The following is a 25,763-nucleotide window of genomic DNA, read 5'->3' as shown; positions in this document are numbered from 1 at the left end:
TTGTACTTGGCTCATCATGATCTTTTACATCTTATCATACTAGAACCGAGAGTCATTGACCTAGCTAGCATTGTCTAAAATAAGACACTAGCTAGAGTTATAGATTCAAGTCACATTAAAGACAATTATTCGTAAATTTTTGTCCTTAAACTATATACTATATACTAATTAGTTAGGGAGGATATTATCTCAAGTTATTATTCCAATTTGAGTCAAGTTGAAAAAATCTTGACCTTTTAAATTTTAATGAAATTCAAGGGTCAAGTATCAAAGGTAATCTTTGAATCTTGACATTTAATTTCTATTTAAGGGTCAAATTTCCCTGTTAGGCACATCATAACATCATTTTGTAAGTAGAAATTTGCTTTATACAAAAAGAAAAGAAGTTTTTTTTTTTTGGTTATATATTCATGTTTTTATGACATTAAAGCTATGTATAAAGGGAAGAGAACCGCCCATTGTTGTTTTTTTTTTATGTGTTTTGGGTCTTAATATCTCGATGGTATATGGAAGAGGTTAAAATGTGGACAAACTTTATTTTTACTTAGGTAGAGAAGCTACTTTCATGTTCTACCTAAATAGTAAAAAAAGACTTTGGGCATTTGCATGAGAGGAGAATTGAATTTGTGACCTCTTTCTTCAAAGGCCAAACTGCATACATCATTTTGTATAAAAATATATCCTTACAGTAATTTTTCATTTTTTGGTAAATGTTAGAATTGTAAAGATGGATTTGTTGATGTATATGATGGATGTGTAAGAATTGAAGTTCGGGAACATGTTTTGGCCGGGTAGTTGGTTAATTGTGTCAGGAGACAAAGACATGCATGCATGGGTGGTTCATGGTTAATTCCCATTGGGGATCGGTTCTGCACACTTCTTATCACTTACATGCTCACACGTTCAGATTAATTATTTCTTTTACTTTAATTACTTCTCTTTTTTTAAATCAAATTTACAGTTTTCATTAATTTTAGGTTTTTAATATATGAACATAAAGAGTTTACATATATGGGAAATGCTAAATACAGCCTTTAGCTGTATTTTAACATGCATAAAAAAATTTGTACCTTTTATATTAAAAGTCCATTCCCTGATTTTCATGGTAAATATACAAACAATTTATACACCTTAAACACAACCCTAAGGGTTGTATTTAGCAAAACCCCTACATATATACATGACTGAAAGAAAAAAAAAAGATTAATTAGGAGATATGATATGATGTTAAAGCTTAACATGTGAGTTCATGTTTCCTAACATAAAAAATGAAAGAATCTTGAATCTTTGGACAAAAAGGCATCTTTCTATCTTTTTTGTGAAAATAAATAAAAATAAATGATGTTTCTATATATCAAAAATGTGAGTCGCTAAAGTAGTGGTATGGCCGGTTTTGACCGATAAATTGGTTAACATTGTATTTTCAAGTTGTTTTTACAATAATCTGTTGTCTGTAGTTCGGTATATAAAGTCACAATATTAGTTAGTAATCTTATTCTTATCTATATACAAAATATGGCTCAAACAATTTAAAGAAGCACATTAAGATATGTCTTGTCTCGCTTAATTAAGTGGAATCAAATAGAAAAAAAGATCAAAACAATATTGACAACTTCAGAGGGTCCAGCGAGAATTTACAGATCTCTCGCTGACTTTGATATTTGTACGTAGTATGAGCTATAAAACAAGTTATGCGTCAAGTACAAGTACAAACTTTAGGAAGGACTATATATAGAAAATTGTATTTGAAACTTTTATAAAACAATATTTGAATGAGATTAGTATCTCACCATGCAAATAACTTAACACGAATTGTCATAGTATGTATCAAACTACAATAATGTGCATTGTATGTAATGAACTTTTAAATTTTGTACATTGTATGTATCTGACCAATTGAAAACTTACGAGCGGTAGCTTATATGGTTGTCATATATACGTGAGTACATACAATACATATAATTTGAAATTTCATTACATACAATATATGCACAGAATTAAAGTTTGATACATACTATGACAATTCGTATAAAATTGCTTACAGTATAATGTATTAATCGCTATTTGAAAATAAGCAACCAATACACAAACTTTCAAACCATTTTCAATTGCAGTTCAATTGGGAAAATTGATAAATCTTAGTTCGTATTTAAAAGATACTAGATAACTATTTTACTATTTTTCCACCAAAAGTTAAAAGGAGCTCCAATTTTGTAACAACTAGACGGATGCTCGTGCGATGCGGCAGCAGCGATGTGCGGCGACGGAGGCAGTGGTGGCGGCGATGTGCGGCGGTGACGGCGGTGGTGGCGGCGTGGTGATGAATGTAAATTAAATTAAATAATATAAGAGGGGTTAATATGGTTTTTAAGGGTTGGAAGATATATGTTGTAATTTATTTCATTAAGGGTATCATAGGTAAATAGGTTAAAATGTTTAAATTAGTTAATAAAGAAGATATGTAATATGATCATTTCAAAATCTTAATTACTTAAAGAGGGGATATAAAGTATTATAGATATAGATATAGAGTAGTATAGATTAAAAAATAAAGGATCTTCGATCCAAAGACGTATTTGTAAATTGATATATATATATATATATATATATATAGAAGGGAATATGAGTCTGTTAGGCATTTAAGTTGGGTGAAAAACCTCTCACATGCCATTTTTTTAACCATAAAAAACATGGGGGCCCTAATATTTATTCAAAATATTAAACAATTAGTATGTGAGAGGTTTTTCACCTTAGTTGTATGCATAACAGCCCCATGTTCACTTTTCCCATATATATATATATATATATATATATGAAAAAGTTCATGTGGAAATCATTTGGATTGAAAGAATCATTAGAACCTTATAATTATAACTTGGTGTTCGTATATGAATAAGACATATGCACAATTTTGTTCACATATAAACATATTAAGTTGTTTTTATATCACATATGTTATATGTGTATAGTTTTCGCATGAACCTTACCATATATATATATAGGGGAAGAGAATATGAGAGTAATAATGATTAGTTGTATACATATTAACCAGTGGCAATCTTGAGAATTCAAACATCCGGATCAAGTAATGAAAAAAATGTCCCTAATTTTTATCAAATTCAAATATATAAGCAACTTTTAAAATGAAATCATATATACATTTATATTATAGCACATCTTTATAACATATTATACATTATATATATATATATTAAAAGAATTTCAAAATTTTATGCCCCTTTAAAATTATTTTCCGGCCAAAATCGAGTTTACACATCCAAAACAAATTGATATTTTTACATGGATAGCTATACGACAACTTTTCAAAAGTAGTAGTAACATGGTGAATAGCATAAAAACTTGTACCAAATTTGTAATCAATCATTTGATAGTTCAACAACCCTACAACAATCACATGCATCACATTCTTTAACCTTTTCTTTCACCCTTTAAATTTGGTTACTACTCCTATGATCCAACATTTCTTTCTTTTACTCAAATCTATGCTATAAAGTAACCAAATTATATATTAATTAATCTTTTTGTAAAAAAAAAGAAAGAAAAAGAAAAACCCGAGCACGTCAACTTGATAACACAATTAACAATTATACATGTTTCTAAATGATAAAACCTAACTCTCACCTTGCATTTCTTAAGTTCACCATGAATTACATTATACATTTTTAAATATTCATATACATATATATCAATACTTTTACATCTAGACCGATTATTGAATCGAACACATCATCGGTCAATAGTTCAACTGGTTGAATCAATGCTTTGAATTGAAAGACTAAATACATTTAGGAGGAGGATTCCTCAAGTTTTTCCAACTTGAAAATTGGGAGGATCTTGGTCAATGCATCATATACGTGATACACTACAACAAATTCATAGTTACTACACACTTTTTCCACCTTTTAAATCATGTGTACAGATTTGTCAATGTCTCGACACTCATATATTATCTATATAATGTTATATTAAAACAATATTCACACTTATAAATGCATAAAAATATATAAATCAGTTATCTATACTATATTATAAAACAAATTCACTTTTCAACTTTCAGCTTTTCAACATTCAACATCCATATAATACCTTTAAAAGAAATCTTAACCACTTATTTTTTTTCTCTCTCTTCAAATCAACCACTTATTTTTATCTCCCTTCCATAAATCATTTTATTTCTCTAATTCATTCAAAATCTTTTATCTCAAAAACCGTACATCGATAAATTATAAAAATTATATGGATGTTTTAAAATTTCATGCTCTTTCATTAGAGATGTCATTTGATATACTTTCGACGAAATTTTAAATCTGGGGTCGGAACCCCGGACGGCTAAGACATTTGGCTATCACACTCTATGACCTAACACCTCCTATTTGTTTTGGTCAAAAATTACCCAAGATAATCACCTTTGAAGACTTAGATTAATTATGTAACCAAACTTTCGTTCGTGAGGTTGTGTGCTTAAAGATCATGAAAGTTCAGTATATTGAGATGTCAAAATAATTACGAAAATGTAACGTATTTGCTAGATATTGAATAATCACGTAAAATAATGCTTAAAAGAATGTTTTTATCAAGATATGACTATAAAAGTAAATATCTACTTGTAAAATCTAATAAATGAACATTTAAAGTGCCAAGATCTTGAATAAAAAACGTTAAAACGTGATAATACTTAAGAATTCGTTAAGAAACAGTATAAAAACATAAAATATGAGTAATTAATGGACTTGAACGTAAATAAAAAGATTACTTTGTAAAAGTTGATCAAAAGTAAGCAAAATGTAAAGAAATGAGCAATAATCGTAAGAAAAACACTATATAAAATATATATAAAGTAAAATGCATAAAATGAGTAATAACACCGTGATTTGTTGACGAGGAAAAGCCCTTAATCCTTCTGGATTGCCGGCATAAAACCCCGGGAGGAAGCAATCGTCCCTCCGTGCTACTTTTATTATTATAAATCGAAGTTAATTACAGTTCGAGAGCCCAAGTGATTGATCTAAGTGTTACAATGATGAAGAGTGTTAAGTGTTTTCAGAAGAAAATAGAGAGAAAGAAGTGTTTTTTCTGAGATAAACCGAAGTCCTTTAGCCTAACAATCACTTGTCCCTTTTATAGAGAAAATATCAAACTAACTATCCTAAAAATCTGGGATCTTGAGCTGCCTATCCTGAAAATATGAGATCTTGAACAGATTTTTCTCTTTGACTTGATTACTTGGTAAATGGACGTTGTTGAGCCATTTCAACACGTTTTCAACCATAATACCGTTTTACATGTTCCTGTATTGCTAAGTCAAAATAAAATAGTGGTCAAATATCTTAGAGCCCCAAGATCTTGAACCACGAAGATCTTGAACCACGAATATCTTGGACCATGAAGATCTTGGGACCTGAAGATCTTGGAGGTGAAAATCTTAGGCATAACACTATTACCTATCATACTCTATGACTTATCACCCCCACCATCTTATCGCCACAACACGCGGGTACTTTGTCTCGTATATACTTAATATCTATCCATTGTTTTTATGCGTAGAAATTGAATGCATAGATAGTCTACATACTTACTAAACGGATACCTGCGCAATGCAATGGTGGTGGCGGGTGACAAAGATGGAGGTAGCGGATGGCAACGGCGTTGGCGGTGACGGTGTGATTATTAATATAAAAGTAAATTGATATAAATGAGGATATTGTAGTTAATCAAAGGGATGGGGAATGTATGTGGTAAATAATTTCATTAAGGGTATTATAGGTATATTAGATAGTGATATTTAAATATGGAGTAATAAATAAATAAGAAATATAGTTATGTATTTTAAAGTTTGAGATATAAAAAATAGAGAAAAAATAAGTTGTCTTATATAAAAGCAAAGATAAGTGCTACACATATAACTAGGGATGAGAATAAAACTGAAACCCGTGATCCGATCCAGAACCGGCCCGAACCGACCCGTCCGAAGGGTTAACGGGCCGGGTCACGGGTCAAGCTTTTGTTGCATTTTTGGGGCACGAGTTGCGCGGGTTGGGCTAGGTCGGGTCAAGCCAAAAACCCAAAAAAAGGTAAAGGAAACCCGTGACCCGCCCAAACCAAACCATCACGAGCCGAGTCACGGTTTCGATTTTCATGTACTTACGGGTCACGGACCGGGCCATTTGCACATCCCCACATATAATAATTTTAAGTATATAAATGTTCAAATTAATTCTACATTATTATTAACCCCTAAAATAGTATTCTTTATATATATTAATGCATACGAACAAATTAAAGACTAAAAAAGTTATAGGCAGTTGTACTAATCTATATATATAATTCCTTATAAAATAAATCGACCATTTCTATTTTAAAAAATTTAATATTTTTTTCAATATTCTCAAAGTACCCCTTAAATAAACTATTAAGATATAACACACAATCACTTTTTTTTTCTCCTTTCTATTTAGACACGCATATCAATTCCTCTCTACTATTTTATATTGTGATCACTGTTTAACTGTCATAACGTACGGACACCACACTAATATATATAACATATATTAACTGTATTAGGAATTTAGGATCATACTTCGTTAACCCAAAAATACAATATATGTTTAATCTAGATTGAATCATGCATAAAATTATTTTAATCATTTTAAGACATTAAGTTTCAATGGTTCAAAATTCTCACCTCCTACAAACACGTGGATATCATCATATATATGGAGAGAAAAAATAACGTATCATCACTGTCACTACTATAGTACTATACATATATCGACCCTTTGCAAATATATCTTTACTAAATGTATAAACATCATTCATCTCTCTTTTTCAAACTTAATTATATATAAAAAAAATTAATTAATTGTAAAACCAAAATACTTTTACTGCAACTCTTTTCAAAAGAGTAGAAAAATATGAAATTGTACAATCTGTCGAAAGTAAATTAATTTACAGCTTAAACCTTTATTTTATTAATGTATACCTTAAAAAATTATCTTATAATATAATTCTACTATCATTTTACATTAATTACATTTGAATCAACATACACTATTCATGTTACCACCACTACTAATAATCATTACAATCACCACCGTTATCTCCACCACCGTAGCGTTGTAGCTACTACCTCTAATGCATGGCATGGTACCATGCTGGTAATGAATATTTAAAAAAAAACAAGTAAATTTGAGTAGTAAGTGGATACCCAATAGACAAGTGCATCTAATGTGGGACCACCGTTATGTTTTTTTTTGGGTCCTCTTCCAAAATTCACACTCACACTTTTCCTTTTGTTCTTGGTATGTCCGCAACCATCTCTCATGTTCTTTCTCCCCCTTATAAATACCTCCATCCATGCAACCTCCCTCCTAGTACTACTTACACATCTCATGTTCTTTCTCTCTTTACACATACATCAAACTCATATCTAACCTATATCTATATATATCCCCTATATATATATACACACACACACATAGATTAATTCCTTCACTCATATATATATATATATATCTATATTTAGACATTTATAGACAAAAATACGCTTATAAAGACGTGTGTGTGTATATATGTATAATATGGCAGAATTTGATGATTATCAGGATAATAAACCCACAAACAACAACACAAGACTAAAACTATTTGGTTTCAATGTCTCCGAAGATGATCAAGAAGTTGAGTCAACCAAGACTACACTCTCAGCCGGATCATCGGATTCCGGTGGCGGTTTCCCGTCTTCCGATGACCGGAAATACTTATGTCAATATTGCTGCCGTGAGTTTGCTAACTCACAAGCTTTAGGTGGTCATCAAAACGCTCATAAAAAAGAAAGGCAACAATTAAAACGTGCACAAATGCAAGCTAGTCGAAACGCTGCCGTTTCGTATATTAGAAACCCTATAATTTCGGCCTTTGCTCCGCCGCCGCATCTCCTTACACACTCCGGTCCGATGGTGATCCCGTCGTCGGGGGTGTCGCCTCCGTCGTGGGTGTACGTTCCACGCGCTTCGCCGGCGTTTCACGTGTCGCATGGATGTGTTTTGCCGTCTGGATCATCTCCGCCGTCGGTTGGGAGAGGTCCAGGGATGGTATCGTATACCGGCAGTGTAGGGGATTCGACTATAAGTAGAGTTGGGCCTCAGCCCAATAGTAGGTCATATCATGATGATGGGCCTTCTTTGAGTAGGTTTTCAACAGGGGATGGTGGGCCCAACTTCGATGATACATTTGGGCTTGATTTGCATTTGAGCCTTTAGCCGAGCCATGCCTTGAGCCGAGTCATGAATTTAGTTTTAGTTTGGAAAAGATGCAGTTATTATTAGGCTTCGCTGTAAAATCGGCTCGAGAAGCCGTTGTCGAATTTTCAACCCCTCGAATCTTTGTAAATTCTGATTTATTTATTTATTTTCTTGAAATTAATTTATTTTGGTTAAATTTAATTTAGAAAATCATGATCCTTAAACTATAAATATATAAGAAATACATCGTTATGTGAAAGTACGCAGCTAAAAAACATTGTTTGTTGACCTTAAACTTACTAAATCTTGAATGAAATGAATCAAATTCCAATAAGATATAACAATACACATAATATTTTGCCATAAAGCAAAAGACCTAAATGTGAGTTAATTATAGGTTTAAATGATTCAGATAAAAAAAAAACACTATGAAGGATAAACAACGCGTAACGTTTTTCAATTGGAAAATGATAAATCATCTTAACCAAATAGCCTAATAATCCCCCTAAAACATTAAGAAGGTGACATATGGTATCCACTAATTCTCTTTCGTAATCTTGTCCCCTGATTTTTTCACATGTTATCATCTCATAGTTAGGAGTTTTTAGGCTATATGGTTAGGAGGATTGATCATTTCTCCACTTTTCAATTTCATTTACATGATAGAACAATACTCAAACTTTGTGTTTCGTGATACTCTCTGTTCAATATTCATTCAAGTTCACTCAACCCTTTTATGTGGCATATCGGGGTATATACGCTAGTTGAGTTATGCCCTAACCCAATTTGAGTACTTGAAGTCGTGAACATTTATGCACTTTATGTTCGACCTAGTTTTCAATATTCGAATTTTAGATGTTTACTTTACAAAGAAGTGAAACATAATCAAGTCAAATGCGGATTCAACAAAGTCTTATCTAAAAATGTCGAAATCGTACTTTTCAAAAAAAAAAAAAAATGTCGAAATCTTAAAATTTGGAGATGATCATTTAAATTCCCTAAATACATTCAGAATTTTCGTAACATTATTATTACATACCATTTGTTTTTGATACCTTTGGTTTAATTTCTCACATCATAAGCCATTAAGCTACTTGGCTGGATACAATGATTCATGCGCAGTTGGCCGGTTATGATGTCAAAGATGTATAAATATTGTTTTTAAACGTCTTGAGTTTGTGATTTAAAAAAAAATAAAATAAAAACTTAACAGTATAGGTTGTTGCTCGTATTTCTTCTATTCCCATATAAAATGTTTCAAATTATTAGTTGGTATTAAGATGAACTAACATTCTGTTTTTGGGAATTTATAGAGCTTGTTCATCGATCTTTAAAATTTTGAGAAGACAAATATCAACCCCACATAACTATTCATACATTTGCCCATCAAGGGACTAGAACCCACGATTTTTATTATTGATTGACCAACAGATACCATTGAGCTAAGGGGTGTTTGGTACGAGTGAATCAAAGAGAATAGAAATGTAATAGAGAATGAATATAGTGGGAAAGAGATTGAATATTTGGAAAGAGAATGGATTCCGTCGTTTGGTACAAGCAATATATGAAAAATACAAAATTTTAAATAAATATTAAATTTAATACATATAACATCATTAAAACAAAATTTTTTTATAGAGAATGGAGGGAATGGAATCGATTCTCACTTCTCGATTATCTTTCTCATTCTCCATTGCAACCAAACATGAGAAGTTGTTCCCATTCCCTTTTCACTCTTTCCTTTTCATTATACCAAACACCCCCTTAAGTAGTTCTTTACTTGTAATTGACTAATTGTCACTTTGTTTGCTGATCGACTGATAAACATATATGTATACAACTGAAAGTGAGTATCATAAACAAGAAACTGAATACCTGCTGCTTTTATTGTAGTGACACCTAGCAATCTAGCATTATATAACCATATATGTGGTTCTCGAAAGGGAAAAAAGATGGCTATAGAGTAGAATAGAAAGATATCACAAACCATTGTAATCATGTCATATATATAAAACATAAAACAATAATAACTAGTCACAACTCACAAGTTAGGCTATCTAAGTAAAATGCTTGAAAACCAACAACAAAGAGAATAGTCATTTCAGTGGATTACAAAATCTTTCATAATCACTTATCATATTCTTGTCTTTCTCCAAACAATAAACATACACATTTTTAGACTTTGCAAGTCCTATATAAGTAGTTATGCTTCTCCAAAGCCATGTGATGTGGTTGAACTTTTATCTAATCTAATTACTAATAAAAACAAACTTGAAGGTACAAAGAGGTAAATCTATTTTATCTATTTTAAACATTTGTGGGATATGAAAGAAGGCCATTAGGTTAATTATTAAAAAGTGATGTGATATACGTTAACAAACTCACACCCATTATTAGTACATATATAAAAAGTATGAACATCAACCCGACCTCTCATTACTAGTATGTCTGTTACGAGTGAAACATCAAGCATTTAATTATCAAAAAAGTTTCCATACATCAATTGTCGTCTTTTATCTGACTTAAAACTAAACTCTCTCTACATAGTACCTTGTGAAAAGATTGATCATTATAAGATTGCCACCCTTCAAGACTCGATATTTAATTATCTAGTCACTTATCATCACACCCTTCAACACCAGTTAGGCTATAGTTGGTTAGAATGTACAATTTATAATGACTGACTACCCATGTAAACGGAATCTCGTAAGTTATCTGGTTGTTGAACGATTACCGACAGTAGAGCCTTCCAAATAACTAGTTCTAATAGTATAATTTGCAGTTCTATAAGCTTATCGTTGAAGGAAAATAAGTGAACGAATAATTATTTTTGATTTAATTATGCTTATAACTTGGAATCTAATCATGTAAACTCACAAATCGTTGAGTTAAACATAAAATGAAACAAATAATCAAAATTTGAATTGAAGTTTGTCTGGCATTATGTTTTGTTGGGATTGACAATGTGAAAGCTTAATCCTAAGATCCATTATTTAAGGTTGCTATAAATCAAGTGTTTGATAGATTTGTCACCCAAAGATGGACTGCTTTGATCATTTCATGTGTATTGAGAAAAGTGAACATCTTTCCCTTTGCTTTGCTTTAGACAAGACTTTTGACAATTTTGTTTCATGAAGGTTCATACTCCACTGCTTTCCTTCCTACTCAAGCAATGCTTGAAAAAGGAGAATAAAGGTACATTTTGGTTTCATACGTTTCAAACTTTGAAGCGATATTAATTGATTTAAACCATCATGTTTGGTGTCTAATTTAAAGTAAGTTGTCTTGTTGAGGGTTTCTCAATATGTGCTTAACTAGCCTGAATGAATAGATCCTAGAAATCTTGAAAAAGGAAGAAACGTTATACACATCGATCAGAAAAGCTACTAGTGTAATTTGCGTAAACATCTTATTTCTTATAACCACATGGTCTTTTATGTATCTGCAAGAGCAAGAGTAATATAACAAGTTGTATATATAACTTAAGTTTGCATTGGATGCATAATAAGAAGTTGAATTGATTTTAATGTTACTTAAACCGTAAAAATTTCAATCAAATGGGTTCGCAATAAGGTACATTTAAACATTCCCACACTAAAAACCGTAAAGATTCATTAGGTTCTTAATTTTTATGAATAAACTGTCATTGGTTTATCGCAGGTCTTTTCTTTTTGGGATTGTGGCATTGGAGTATAACCAATTATGAATCAATGGTTATGTAATGTAGTGACCTTTCAAATTGGCTATCTGATATAAGTACCTTTCATTTTTGTTCTTTTAATGTATCGGTTGACCTGTAGTACCGGTAGCCGGTAACAATGTTAGTTTTATTTTGGGATTATGGCACTAGAGTGTAACCAACTATGACTTAATGGTTATGTTATGTATTGATATTTAAAACTGGCTATCTGATGTAAGAACCTCTCATTTTTGTACTTTTCATGTACCGGTTGACCTGTTGTACGGTCATGGTTACGGTTGTGGGTTATGAACTTCGACGAAATGGATGGTGGATGGTCTTAGACTCTTACAAGGTTGTAGTGGGTGGTCTCAGTCTCATTTTTTCTTCCATTCAAGAGGTGCGACCATCTCTTCACCGTCTCCACATCCGGAGACGTGCCATCGCTGATTGCCACCAATAAAATAAACAAATGTCAACTGCCACCCAGACAACCACCATCGTCATTCTCTGTCAAAATCCCCCCTTTTATCCCGTTGTAAACCAAAGTTGCTGTATCTTGATTGTGGTGGGGATGGGATGACCGGATCTTTATGGTTAACGATGATGGATGATGGAGTGATCATAACACAATCCGATTTGGGGATTAGGGTTTAAGTATAATTATTATTGAATCATGTTCTGAAATCAATAAAAGTATATATGCATCTATCTATATCTAGGGTTGATTTGTGTTCGGGATTGAAGTTAGACATTGAGTTACAGTTTCACATTTGCTCTCTGGAAAAAATTGTTGTTACCGAAGATAGTTCCGGAAATTAGCCGGAGAAGATGACCAAAGTATAAAGTCGTCGGAGTAACTTGGTAGGATACATCGAGTGAACAAAACAGAAAGGTTTTACATTAATTTTAACACTTTTGTAAGTTACTACATTACATAACCATTTACTCATAGTTGGTTACACTCCAGTGCCTCATTTTATATTCCTTATTATGTCCAACGTGGCATTATCGGTTACAAGTAAGATGTTACCCGGTAGGATACATTAAAAAACAAAAATTGAATATAATTACATCAGATAGCCAATTTGAAAGGTCACTACATTACATAACCATTAAGTCATAGTTGGTTGGAATGGGAATGGCTGAAGCGGGGTTACATTCCGGTGTCATAATCCCTTTCTTTTTCATTTGCTTAAAGATGCAATACGACTATTCTTTAAAACCTTGAAAGGCCTTCTAACTACGGATAAAGATCAATTACATCAATTAATATGATCAACTCTGTTTGTGTTTGTATATTAAAATTATAATAGAACGAGGTTAAAATAAAATTACTATTGCATCTCTACGTCTATTGCCAGAGTTTACAAACCAAACAAGGCTTTGCTACATATGACCAAAATAAAACACAGGTATTCATAACTCTTGCCACATTGTTTGTAGTTCACAGATATAAGTTAGAAGTCCCAAAGAAAGGGATATCAAGATTTCATCAAATCTGTCGGCTCAGAGAGTCCCTGATGTGTTTGTTGGGCCTTGCTGTTCACCATCTAATGGGGCGTCTGGTTCTTCAGGAACACACGGGCGCCAAATGGTGTCCTTGCCAACATCCATCAGTGCGATTCCCTTTAAAGTCAAAGTGTGCCTGATCTGATCACTTAACTTGAAATCTTTACTCTTCCTGGCCGATGAGCGTTCGTCTATTCGTTTCAATATATCTTCTTCAGTTAATCCAGCCCTCTTTAATGCTTTCTCTTTTAACTGGTTCAGAACCTGTGCCATATAACAAAAACTACTTTTTCAATATTTTAAAAGAAACTATGTTCAATATGCATCTTAAAGTACACATTAATATATCAAAAGATTAAATTCTCCAACTACCTCGGTATATCTTGAAGTGGATAAAAGTCCTAACACATCCAAAACAACTTTTATTTCTTTCTCCAACTCAATGAGCGACTGAACGTAAGCCAGCTTTTGTGGCTTTTGAAGCTTCTTCTGCAAATCATTATAGAATAGTTAGAACTTATGCACAAGGTGTTGATAATTACCTTTCTTAAATAAAAGTAAATGTTTAAATTTATACACACGTCAGCACCTGGAAATTTAAACCAATTTACTCAATCTTTTCAAACCAGACCAGACGTGGAAACAGAGAAGCAGGCAGTTCAAGGTTCAACTGGTCGGACCGTACCAGAAAAACCCAGACCTTTATCTTTTTATACCTATAAGTTATAATTCGTTTGAAGAAATATACAAGAACTTTAGTTGCAATACATAACATAAACCAAAGTTGGAAGAGCAACTTTTGCAACTATTTAGTTTCAATACATAACATAAACAGTTTTTGTAGCCTACAATGATTATAAACATTTTATCAAACAATCAACCCGAGCCGTTTACAAAAACCATTTACTCCTCCGGTTCCTGGGAACACCAGTTCAACAGCCGGTCTGGTCCGGTCCGGTTTTAAAAACAATAGGTTTACTTGAGAATAGGCCGATTGGTATGTCTATTGTTTTGTATACTACAAGTCAAATGGGTCAAACAGGTAGAAAGTTGCAAAGTGCATATTTAATGCATATAGAAAAACTAATAAAATAAAGAAAAAAATCTAAGCATACTATGATAGTTATTTTGCAAAAAGTAGGATAAAATGCATATTGGGTCAACTCAACCATAAACCAGTTGACACATTAACCAACCAATCCATTTTACTACTATAACTGAAACAAGATTGCAAGAAAGTTGAGCATTCTGACCTTGAGCATGGACAAATTTGTGTTCATCAGTCTTAGGGCCTCTATAAGAGCAGCATTCAGTAGAGTGGGTGTGTGCAAATCATCGCACATCTTTTGTTCAAAGTGACTTCTCAGCCTCTTTACGCCTTCTTGGGTAGCATCAGTAGCAGTATATTTCCTGTCCCTAGTTTGAAGCTCTTCTTTGAACTGTGTGATGGCATTCTCACAGTCTTCCAAGGTCTACTAAATAAAACAAGTAAACATAGTAAGGTATCTGGGTGATTATAAATATTAATCATATATCGAAGAATCCCACCTGATATATATAAAAGACAGACTCTGAGGAAATCTCGATTTGAGCAATTGAGTAATTGACAGGAGACCGATAGTGTGTCCCCATCAGAAAATGCCTCAAGGCAAGAGGATGATAAACCTTGGTGACCTGGAAAAGTTTAGGAGAAATTAGTACCATGTAAAATTTAAGTAAGATATGAAATCAAGTTTACCTCGCGAATAGTGAAGAAGTTTCCAACTGACTTGCTCATCTTTTCGTCATTAGCTGTGACGAATCCATTGTGTATCCAGTAATTGATACTGCTATTCGGGCATGCGGCACAACTCTGGGCAATTTCATTTTCATGGTGCGGAAATATCAGATCCATCCCACCACCATGGATATCAAACTTTTCTGTTAAATAGGTTGCGCTCATAGCACTGCACTCAATGTGCCATCCTGGTCTTCCGGGACCCCAAGGACTGTCCCAACTAATCTCCCCTGACTTAGCAGCCTGAACAAGCATATATATAAGACGGACCACACATTAAGAGCAAAGTACATTTTCATTAAGATACCATGTTCAACCCACTTATATGTAAATGGGTCAGATTGGGTTACCTTTGATCTCAAATTGTTTAAGCTGACAAATAAACGGTTCAAGTATGTCACACAAGCCACCTTAAGAGTGCTTTTGATGCATAAAAACCTCCTATACCCTTTTTTTCTTATAAAATTAGCTTGTTGGTGCTATAATCAAGTTTTTTGATTATACTTTTAGACCATTATATTTATAAAAGACAAAAAACAAGAGCAATATTGATCGCAGGTACACTATTGCCAATTTGACCAGCACTAAACTTAACCATTTCAACATTCTAAGGTAAGTTCACAATTAAAAAGCACCTTCCACAAGGCAAAATCAGCTGGATTCCGCTTCCTTGAATCAACAGTTATCCGCTCACCAGCCCTATTGTCTTCAAGCTTTCTTCCTGATAGCCGCCCATAACTCGGAAAATTATCTACAGAAAAATAGACATCTCCATCAAGAGCGTAAGCACAATCATTGCTGATTATCTGCAAAGCATATACAAGAAAAAAAAGTGTGAAAATCGGTATCTAATTGACAATACATGAGCATGTGTCATGTATGATTCTCCCTGTAATCAAGAATAGCATAGAATACCTTTTCAATCATATCCCTTATTTGATCCATATGATCTGAAACACGGGGTTGCTCACTAGGTGGCAAGCACTGAAGATCCGCCATATCAACAAGAAACTCTTCGCAAAACCGCGCACTCAAAGATAATGGGTCCTCGCTAAGCTCATTGGCTTTTTTGATAATCTGCATGTGAATAAGTCAAAACTACTGAGCCACGTTTGCGATGAGATGGGGGAAAACTCAATTTGATGAGTCACTATAGACATGAAACGTGCATATCAATTGATAAGTGAAGTTAGTTAATGATGGAACCAACAGAAATATATTGATAATGAACAGAATAAATCATAAATAGTAGTAATAAGCTGAGTAGACCTTGCTTTGAGAGATGGTATATGTATATCTACTAGAATACAGCCTGTAGAGCAACTCCTTTAACATGCTCATTTAATTGATTTTGTTTGATAATCACAGGGATGCCTAATACTTCCAACCCCTCAAACTATCAACTTGTTAAGTAAAAGTACCAAAACTACATACACATTAACGCCAAGAAAATAACCTGAAACATATTGCATACACGAAGCGCTTAGTACAGCATGATTATAGCTGTGATATAACTAACAGTACCTGGTATACCTATCGTTATAGTTTATTATAAAGACCACAGGTCCCAGGCTATATATATTAGAAGAAAGCATTATGCCTGCATCCAAATGGCGCTCCAACATTCTATCATATCACAAGTAAGAAAAAGGTTTAAATGCAAATTCTTTAACTTGCCAGAAAACATTTTTCATGACTGTCTTCATGGTATCCAAATCACTGTTGATGACAAATTGACTTTTATTACTAGAGTTGTAAATTAATGCTAGAATGACGAGCCTAACCGTTTAACAAGAACAACTTTACAACAGCAAAGGCTTTGAAAATGGATGAACTAAAAGTTAAAAACCATAACTTTACTTATCAAATTACATTTTTTTACCCATACTAGTTTTGGTTAAGTAATTTATACATCAATCAACTAGACATTCGTTACTAATTATACGTAATTTGTCTCAGAGACTACTCTTCACATTAACTGTTTAAAATGCCACCTATAAGATAAACGATCATCAACGCACTTAACTTATATTTAAGAGACAGCAGCTAAGCTGTGCATCTATAACCATAAAAAGCATGTGTACCTGGATTTCTATCCAAAAACGGTACAAAAGATAAAAAAGGGACGAAGAGATCATCCTAATTAATATAATACATTATCTAAACTATAGATATCTTTTCCCCATGGACCATTCACTCATCTTTGGTTTGGGCAATGTCAAATCCATCATTGGAGTAGACTGTGAATCTAAAAAGGCTAATCATCTTTCAGATATATCTCCCAAATACTCCCTAACAACTGCAATCATGTAACATCATCACTCACGAGCATGAACAAGCAAACACTGATATAAGAACCCTACGAAAAATCAATGATGGAAACACAAAAGAAGATTGTAACAAATTCACACAAATACTCGCATACAGAGCACGGAGGCAACTTGAGCTTTCAGCATCTCACCTTGTCATCTACATCTGTGAAATTCCGCACATACTTGACTTCATAGCCCAGGTGCTTCAAGTACCTTACAGGTGTAAATCATGAGAAATCATAAATAATCCCAACACTGCTAGCATGACTAAAAAAATTAACATCGAGCAATTTGTCATATTGGAATAGTATAAACAAGAAATACTAAGTTACAGAAAAGAACTTAACGCAGCTCCAACATGCACAAACCGTTCCTCATAATAAACACATAACAACAATGTTAACTGACATGGTGTGATAATAGAAGAAACAAACACACTGATTCAGTGTAGTGAATGTCGTCGCAAACAAAAAAATATATCTCATAAGATTACTTTCACAATTTTTGGAATTTACATTAAAATTGCATAATTTTTACACTTCTGCGTCTAAGATATATGCAGAGAGAGATATACATAGACACATGAATGCAAATTTGCATATCGGCGCATACGCATTCCGAAAACAACATGCATAAAGTAAAATTTGTAATTTGCTAGAATTTAATACACTAAACACTTCAATTATGATAATAACATCTAAAACGCGTTCACGTTGCCGATTTAAAAAGCTGAATTTCAAAATATACAAAACTAAAAGATGTCATTGTATGAGCTTGTTAAGGTCACAGTGTAGTAATTGTATAAACACCAATTCCGTGTTTTACACCGAAACCGAAACGTTATAACTACTAAACTACAAAAAATTATAATAATAGATCAATAAACTTAATCACATTATTATAAATAATTTAGCAACATAACATATATAGATACAGATATATATATATATATACACACATATAGAGTGTATGTAAGTTGAAACTAAACTACAAACATCTTAGCAAATCAGTAAAATTAAGAAGTAAAATTAAGCAGTATGAGATATATATATACATATAGATATAGATAGAGTGTATGTATGTATGTATATATACCGAAAAAGGACATCAAAGGCGATGTAAGCACGAGCGTGACCGATATGAGAAAAGTCATAAGAAGTAACGCCACAGATGTACATAGAGACATTTCCGGGAACAATTGGAGTGAATTTTTCCTTTTGTTTGGTCATTGTATTGTATATATATAACTCTTTTTCAGTTTCTGCCATATCGATTGAATTGAGTTTTTGGGACAAGAACCCTAATTTGTTTATAATATTTAGGCGAAAATAAAAACCCCAAAAAATTCTTTTTCTTGTAGTGAATGCGTAGAGTTTACGGTAAAAAGTTTTTTAAGACACTGGGTGGCGTGACTTAACTTTTTATAGGCCCGTGACTTATTTTTCCATCCATAGATTTTAGGGTTTATTTATTAATTTATTAGTGAGTTTATTGAAGTGAAATTTTGAAATAAAAACACAATAAAGATGCAGAAAATAAAATTCTAGTATATAATAATAATAATAATAATAATACAAGTTACAAGAGGTTTATATATAGGATATGAAAAAAATAATAGTTTTTACGTATACAACACACACACAATTAGGGGTGTCAAAAATGAACCGGAAAACCAAAAATCCGGTCCGAACCGCGTAATCCGAAACAAAAAAAAACAAAACCCGAAAAAACCGAAAACCACAAAACTGGTGTATAACGGTTCAGCTATGGTTTTTTAATAATGATATTCACGGTTAACCGAACCGAATTTTGATATATGCCTACATATAATCATATATATATATGTTTACACATATATGTATTACATGAATACAGCATTTGTATACTATTTAGCTAATTTTTTATATTTGTTGTCTAAAATTCTAACCATTTTTCTAACTTTCGTTCGCAATTTATGATTAGGTTTGGGAATTCTAAGTAATTTTTTAATACATACAACATCTTTTTAATAAAAGTTGTTAACTTTGTTTAAGATATTTATCAAAAATATTAGTAATACATTGTAAGTAATGATAATCTTAGATAGAAACTTGCGTTACATAAACTAGAAGGGTACACGCGCGATGCAACGATGATAATGGTGACGGGTGGTGGTGGCTTGCGGTGGTAGCGACGGTCATGGAGGTCATAGTTGTGGCGATGTAATGGTGGCGATGGTAGCACTAATGAATGTTGGCGTGCGGCGGTAGAGATGTAGCATCGATAGTGGCGGTGGCGACGGCTTTGGCAGTCGCGATTGGTGGTGATGGTGGCGGAGGCAAATAGTGTAATTTATTGATGTAATGTGGTTTGATCAATCGTGAATATTGAAACTTAAAATTAAACAAAATGAGATTTGCTTTATAATATAATATAGATGTAGATAGATAATTAGATTAAGGTTTGGTCGTAGATTTGTGTGGGTTGAAATTGTTAGGGGTAATTTGGATACATTCAATGGATGAATAAGAAGAATCTTGAATTTGTGGGAGTAATTCAGGTATTTCAAAATCTTAATAAAATAATGAGGGGGGTCGGGTTTGTGTTACTAGATAGATGCCCACGCGATGCAGCGGCGATAGTGGTAGCAACGAAGGTGTGGTGACGGCAGTAGTGTTGGCGACGATGTGCATCGGTGGGGGTGGTTATTTATGGGTTAGAGGATTTATGTTGTAATTTATTTCATTAAGGGTATTATAGGTAGATATGTGAAGATATTAAAATTAGTGAATATAGAATAAGGTAATATAGTCATTTCAAAATCTTAATTACTTAAATGGAGATGGGTAGTTTGCTTTATATATTATATAATGGAGATGGGTAGTTTGCTTTACATATATATATATATATATATACTCCATTAATAAGCAAATTACCCCACCCCCCTTTTAACACCTCTACCTTTAAAATGTCTTTTATGCCCTCCTAATTTACATTACCCTATTTTTTCTCCATCACGCTCATTACACACACATACGTTCATCCGATTTCCGATTTTCTCTCCCTCTCCCTTCTCTGATTTTCTCCCCCCATAAACACCATCCACCACCGCCCCAAATACCACCATCCATTGCCGCAATCCACCTTCTATGTACGTTATCCCCCATAAACACCATCCACCACCGCCCCAAAAACCACCATCAAACAACCATCCACTGCCGCCGGCTTATTTTTTTTTCTTTTTCATCGTCGCCGCCCCACAAACCACCATCAAACCACCGACGTTTTTTTTTATTCTCCGCTACCACGCGTGGGTACAACGCTAGTATATAAATATATAGACATATATAGATAAGGTATAATAGATATAACATTAGAAAAAAGTAATTTAAAATTAAATATAATGTATATTTCTATATAAAACAAAATACCAATGTAGTTAAATGACTATTATACATAGAAAAATTAATTAATTACAATGTAAATCAACTATTATAATTGAAAACTTGAACTTTTTATTAGCATGACTTTAATAAATGGTTAACCGAAAATTGAACCGAGATTAACCAATTTTTTCGAGTAACCGAAAAAACCGTTCAAAATTTTTAGCTAACTGAACCGAAACCGAAAAAATGGTTCAAAATTTCTAACTAACCGAATCAAACAATGAATAATAGGTGCTTTTATTGAAAATGTTGTTATTGTATCAAACACTATATGTATTAAATCTGTAGTTTCACGAGAGATGATATTCTTATATTTTCAATATTGATATTAAATATTATCTCTCAAAAGGCTTATATAATAATAGTTGTACATTTACACCTAATTTAATTAGTATATTTGATTTATATGTGTATCTATCTGTTACTATATTAAAGTTTTTGAAAAGAAAAGTTGTGAGATGACTATTTTATCCTTAATGAATGTAATTTACACCATGAGTCTTTTATATTCTTAATTATTTCCACCACCACATTTACATGAGTTACATTTACAACAACCTACACCACTCAACAACGTCACCACCAAGACACCAATATTCGCTGGCATCACCACCTGTCGACGACACCATCAGACCGCCTTCGTGGCTATCCCCTCCGCATTGCGTAGGTAACATGCTATACTATATTATAAAAAAACACCTTCTTGTTGAAAATTACATAGGAAAATTGTTTAAAATACTCTTAATGATTAAACTACACTATCAGTTATTTATCTTTTAATATATATTCATTAACTATTTACATTAATAACTTTTACATCAATTATCTTCGTCACTTAACGCCACTTTAATCACCAACACTCACCCCACCACCACACCGTCGCCATCATGACCACTGCCGTATTGCGCGGGTATTATGCTAGTTGATATTAAATAAATTATCTTACCGTTGTCACTAGTGTATTTGTAATAAAGAAAATCGCGACAATAGACAATTTTCGTTGCCATCGTACCAAAATAGCCAAGTTTTTTCAGATTATCACAAAATAGCCATATAAATCGCAATAATCTGCAAAAATCGCAATAAAATTAATAGAATCGCAATATCAGGATCGCAATATCGCAAGATCACAACGAGATCATGCAAGATCGCAACGAGATCATGCAAGATCGCAACGAGATCATAGAATCGCATAGAGATCTTGTTGAATATTGAGATTCTGTAAAATAAAATATATTTTTTAGCAATTTTGTCTACAATAAATAAAAAAAAAACATACTAGTTTATTACAAAATCCATGAATACAAAGTTTCATAATTTCGAAAACAATGTAACTTCAATGCATAATACAACACAACGTGTGCATCTAAAAGTCCCCTAAACTAACACACAAATTCGTAAAAAAAAAAGAAGCCTCTAAGTTTATTTGTATATAAGTTAGTAAACTAGTATTTTTTTTATTTATTGTTGACAAATTGCAAAAAAAAAAAATAATAATAATTTTTTTTTACAGAATCTCATATTCCACAGGATCTCTATACGATTCTATGATCTCATTGCGATCTTGCAAGATCTCATTGCGATCTTGCGATATTGCAATTCTTAAGAATCTCACTGAGATTCTCGTGATCTTATTGTGATTCTTGCAGATTCTTGCGATTTATATGGCTATTTTGTGATAATCCAAAAAAACTTGGCTATTTTGGTACGATCACAACGAAAATTGGCTATTATCGCGATTTTCTCTTTGTAATATTTTGTAGATTTGGATGAGTTTCTTAACTCATGAGTTACATTTTGTTAGGACCTTTTAAAGATTTTATTTTATTTGTTCATGTTAAAACTGTATTACCCTTCTTAAGTATTTACATCATTTGTCACATCTTTAAAATATCTACGTTGCTTTTTATATATTAGTTATCTTTAAATAAATCAACTAACTACACCATTCGGCGGCACCATCACCGCCAATAGTCTGTGCCACCATAACCAATTGTCGTCGCATTTTATGGATCCTTTTTGGTAAAAAGAATATAATTAAACTTTAAAACATTAAATGAAAATATTAATATTTACATTAAATATTAAATTACAAACGTGAAAATTCTAAAGTTATATTTATTTCTATATATTAATACTTAGTTAAATCTATTCCATTTAATGCCTATCAATCAATGTATTTAATATTAAAGCCAATGAAACACTTTTTTTTTTGTTTTACAAGGAGATTTTAAGTTCAATGTTGGGGTGACACATATCACCGCTACTAACATCAGTCACCATTGCCACCACCAATTATCGTCACCACACCGTTGTCGCTACTATCGTCCTCGTCGCATCGTGCGAGTTCACTTATAGCTTTGACTACTTTATATTTCATCAAATTTCATTTGAGTTTTATTGTAAAAGTATATTTGATTTGTACTAAAAAAAGTAACATATTGATATAGCATTTTGCTATATCATGTTTTATCTTAGAATTATAAATATTAGGTACGACAAATTATTATTTTGTATTGTAATATATATAAAGTTATATTAGGTAATCTTATTATATAAGGTTAAAGAGATACTTCTACAACTTATAAAGTTATTTGTAAATGTGGTTTGAAAGATAATATTTATACATTAATACAAATTTATAAAAAGAGATATTCCTTCTTCTTATATACATAGTTGGATTGTGTATTTCCTATTATAGCTCAGTGGTTGAACACCAGTTTTATATGCTAGAGGTTTCGAGTTCGAGACATGGGAATAACATTTGAGGGAATTTCACAATAAAGTCCCCCAGTGAAGCAAGTTTGAGTCCTGCAGAGGAGACAAGGTTTTATCCCAATTAAATGTCGTGCCTTTTGACGGTTTAGTTGGGAGTTTCTCTTCCTACTAGGTATTTAGGGTGAGGTGGCTATCTAGCGCGGACCCGCTTAAGACAACGTAAGTTAGATCCCCTGTTGCGAGCAAATGATTCATACCTTTAAATGTATATATATATATATATATAGGGTAGAGATCCAGAGAGAAGTTTCTTAAGAAAAATTTTAAAAAAAAAATTTTCTAACCCGAGTTAGTGACTTATACATGTAAGGGTACGGTACGGGCGAAAGCTTCGCCCTTAAGGATATTAATAAGGGGTAGGTGGTAGTAGTGATAGGTCATAGAGGCTGATAGGCCATAGGGGGTGATCGGTGATGGGGTGATCTACCTAACGGGCTTCGCCTTTAGTTATCTTGGCTCCGCCATAGTCTGAGAGGCTTCGCCTATAGCTTACGGGCTACGCCCTTTGGAAAAAAAATATTTTTTAAAAATTTTTAAATTTTTTATATGAAATTGGTTAATTAAAGAAAGAATGAAAAAAGTGAAAAAATGAAAAAAAGTTCAAAAAAACAAGCTAAAAAAAATAAAAAAACGAACCTTCTCTCCTTAAGGTACCTTCTCATTTGATCTCTATCCTATATATATATATACACACACACACACATAGATAGATTTGTTAAATCTCTATATATTATCCCAATTAAATGTCGTGCCATTAGAACCGTAGCAGTATTCAACCGTGGGTACCGTTTCTCTCACATACTAATATTCAATGTGTATATTTGATCAACTTTAGGAGTTCAAGGACAACGGGGAACTTTTTTTTTGGAAAATCACATTACGGATCATTTCATTAATTACTAAAGCCTTAAAAGTAATAAGTCATTTGGGAAAGTATACATAATGCAACAGCTGCATGTATTATTATTATTATTATTATTACATTTACGCGCATAGTGAGGGTGGTTGTGAGGCCGCAACATAGCTTTTTTCCCTCAGTAATTATATAAATCTTGTTGAGAATGTTTTTCAGCTGAACATTACAAAAGTATCACGATAAGAATGAGCATTTGTATGTACATAAAGTTCAATGTGTTTCTTGTTGTGCATGTTGCCACTTAAGCCATTTCCATCTGGAAAGGGAACACATGAATTTAGTGGTTATGCTTTCTTTTCCATATAACAAAGAAGACATGTATCCAAACTAGCTATATATTTAACTTCTACAACAGTATAATGTTTGTATCTAGTCATTACACATTAAAGATATCCGATTTTGAGTTTTCTTATAAAAAATCTTGTGAAAAAAGTTTTCTTTGTAGTAATAATGTGAGAGGAGTTGCAAGCGCAAAAATGTTGTTAAAGAATATGAATTGTTTCTAATTTTTTTAATGGAAAAGCCACCTCCATCGCCTCCTAAACAAAACCACCAAACATGTCATTTAGCTTAGATATGTTTTGTTTTTACTTAAAAGTGATGTATGCCCCAGGTGATTCAAAACACCAAGGTATAATGAACATAGATAGTTGTAGTGGGAAATGATTTAATTCGATATTTACAAAACGGATTCAGTAATATAAAAGCAGTGTAAAGAACATGAATCTAATAAAAACAATAAAGCAAGTAAAATAAAAATAAAATTCAGCACATACTGTAACTTTTAATATAGCTTTTTATTAAGAATGAATCTACACAAAGAATTACAACGTTGTTGCGGAACAAAATAACGTACACATATTTAAACACACCAGTTGAATGACAAATTACAACTAACATGTATCTACTTAAATGAATCGGTTAAAAGCTAATCTTTTATAGATTAAGTTGTGTGTATGAGGAATAAAAACTTTGTGTGAAGATTGCTTTTCAAGAATGACACGCACGCACATGAATCGGTTAAAGCTGATCTTTTATAGGTGAAGGCCTTGCTTCCATTGGTGTCCACTTCATTCACGTGTTGATCTTTTATTGGTTTGTTAAAA

The 25,763-nt window shown here is 32.5% G+C and overlaps 2 protein-coding genes across 2 annotated transcripts; one reads left to right on the top strand and one right to left on the bottom strand.

Annotated features, from left to right (window-relative positions):
- The first annotated feature begins 7,410 nt into the window (after nucleotides 1-7,410).
- On the top strand, nucleotides 7,411-8,439 carry LOC122598236 (zinc finger protein GIS3). The gene has a single exon (XM_043770838.1). The coding sequence runs from the start codon at nucleotides 7,590-7,592 to the stop codon at nucleotides 8,274-8,276; it is 687 nt and encodes a 228-aa protein (XP_043626773.1). The 5' UTR covers nucleotides 7,411-7,589; the 3' UTR covers nucleotides 8,277-8,439.
- Nucleotides 8,440-13,260: 4,821 nt separating this feature from the next.
- LOC122596782 (cysteine--tRNA ligase 2, cytoplasmic-like) lies at nucleotides 13,261-18,874 on the bottom strand. The gene is made up of 9 exons (XM_043769414.1): nucleotides 18,634-18,874; nucleotides 17,688-17,751; nucleotides 16,142-16,303; nucleotides 15,862-16,032; nucleotides 15,188-15,469; nucleotides 14,998-15,123; nucleotides 14,703-14,921; nucleotides 13,822-13,938; nucleotides 13,261-13,713 (listed from the first exon to the last, which is right to left on the bottom strand). The coding sequence occupies exons 1-9, from the start codon at nucleotides 18,804-18,806 to the stop codon at nucleotides 13,447-13,449; spliced, it is 1,581 nt and encodes a 526-aa protein (XP_043625349.1). The 5' UTR covers nucleotides 18,807-18,874; the 3' UTR covers nucleotides 13,261-13,446.
- Between the last annotated feature and the right edge of the window lie 6,889 nt (nucleotides 18,875-25,763).

The sequence above is a fragment of the Erigeron canadensis genome, chromosome 4, assembly GCF_010389155.1.
Source record: "Erigeron canadensis isolate Cc75 chromosome 4, C_canadensis_v1, whole genome shotgun sequence".
Classification (NCBI taxonomy): domain Eukaryota; kingdom Viridiplantae; phylum Streptophyta; class Magnoliopsida; order Asterales; family Asteraceae; genus Erigeron; species Erigeron canadensis.
Note: the sequence above shows the minus strand (reverse complement) of the source record. Positions and strands in the feature narration are given on the sequence as shown.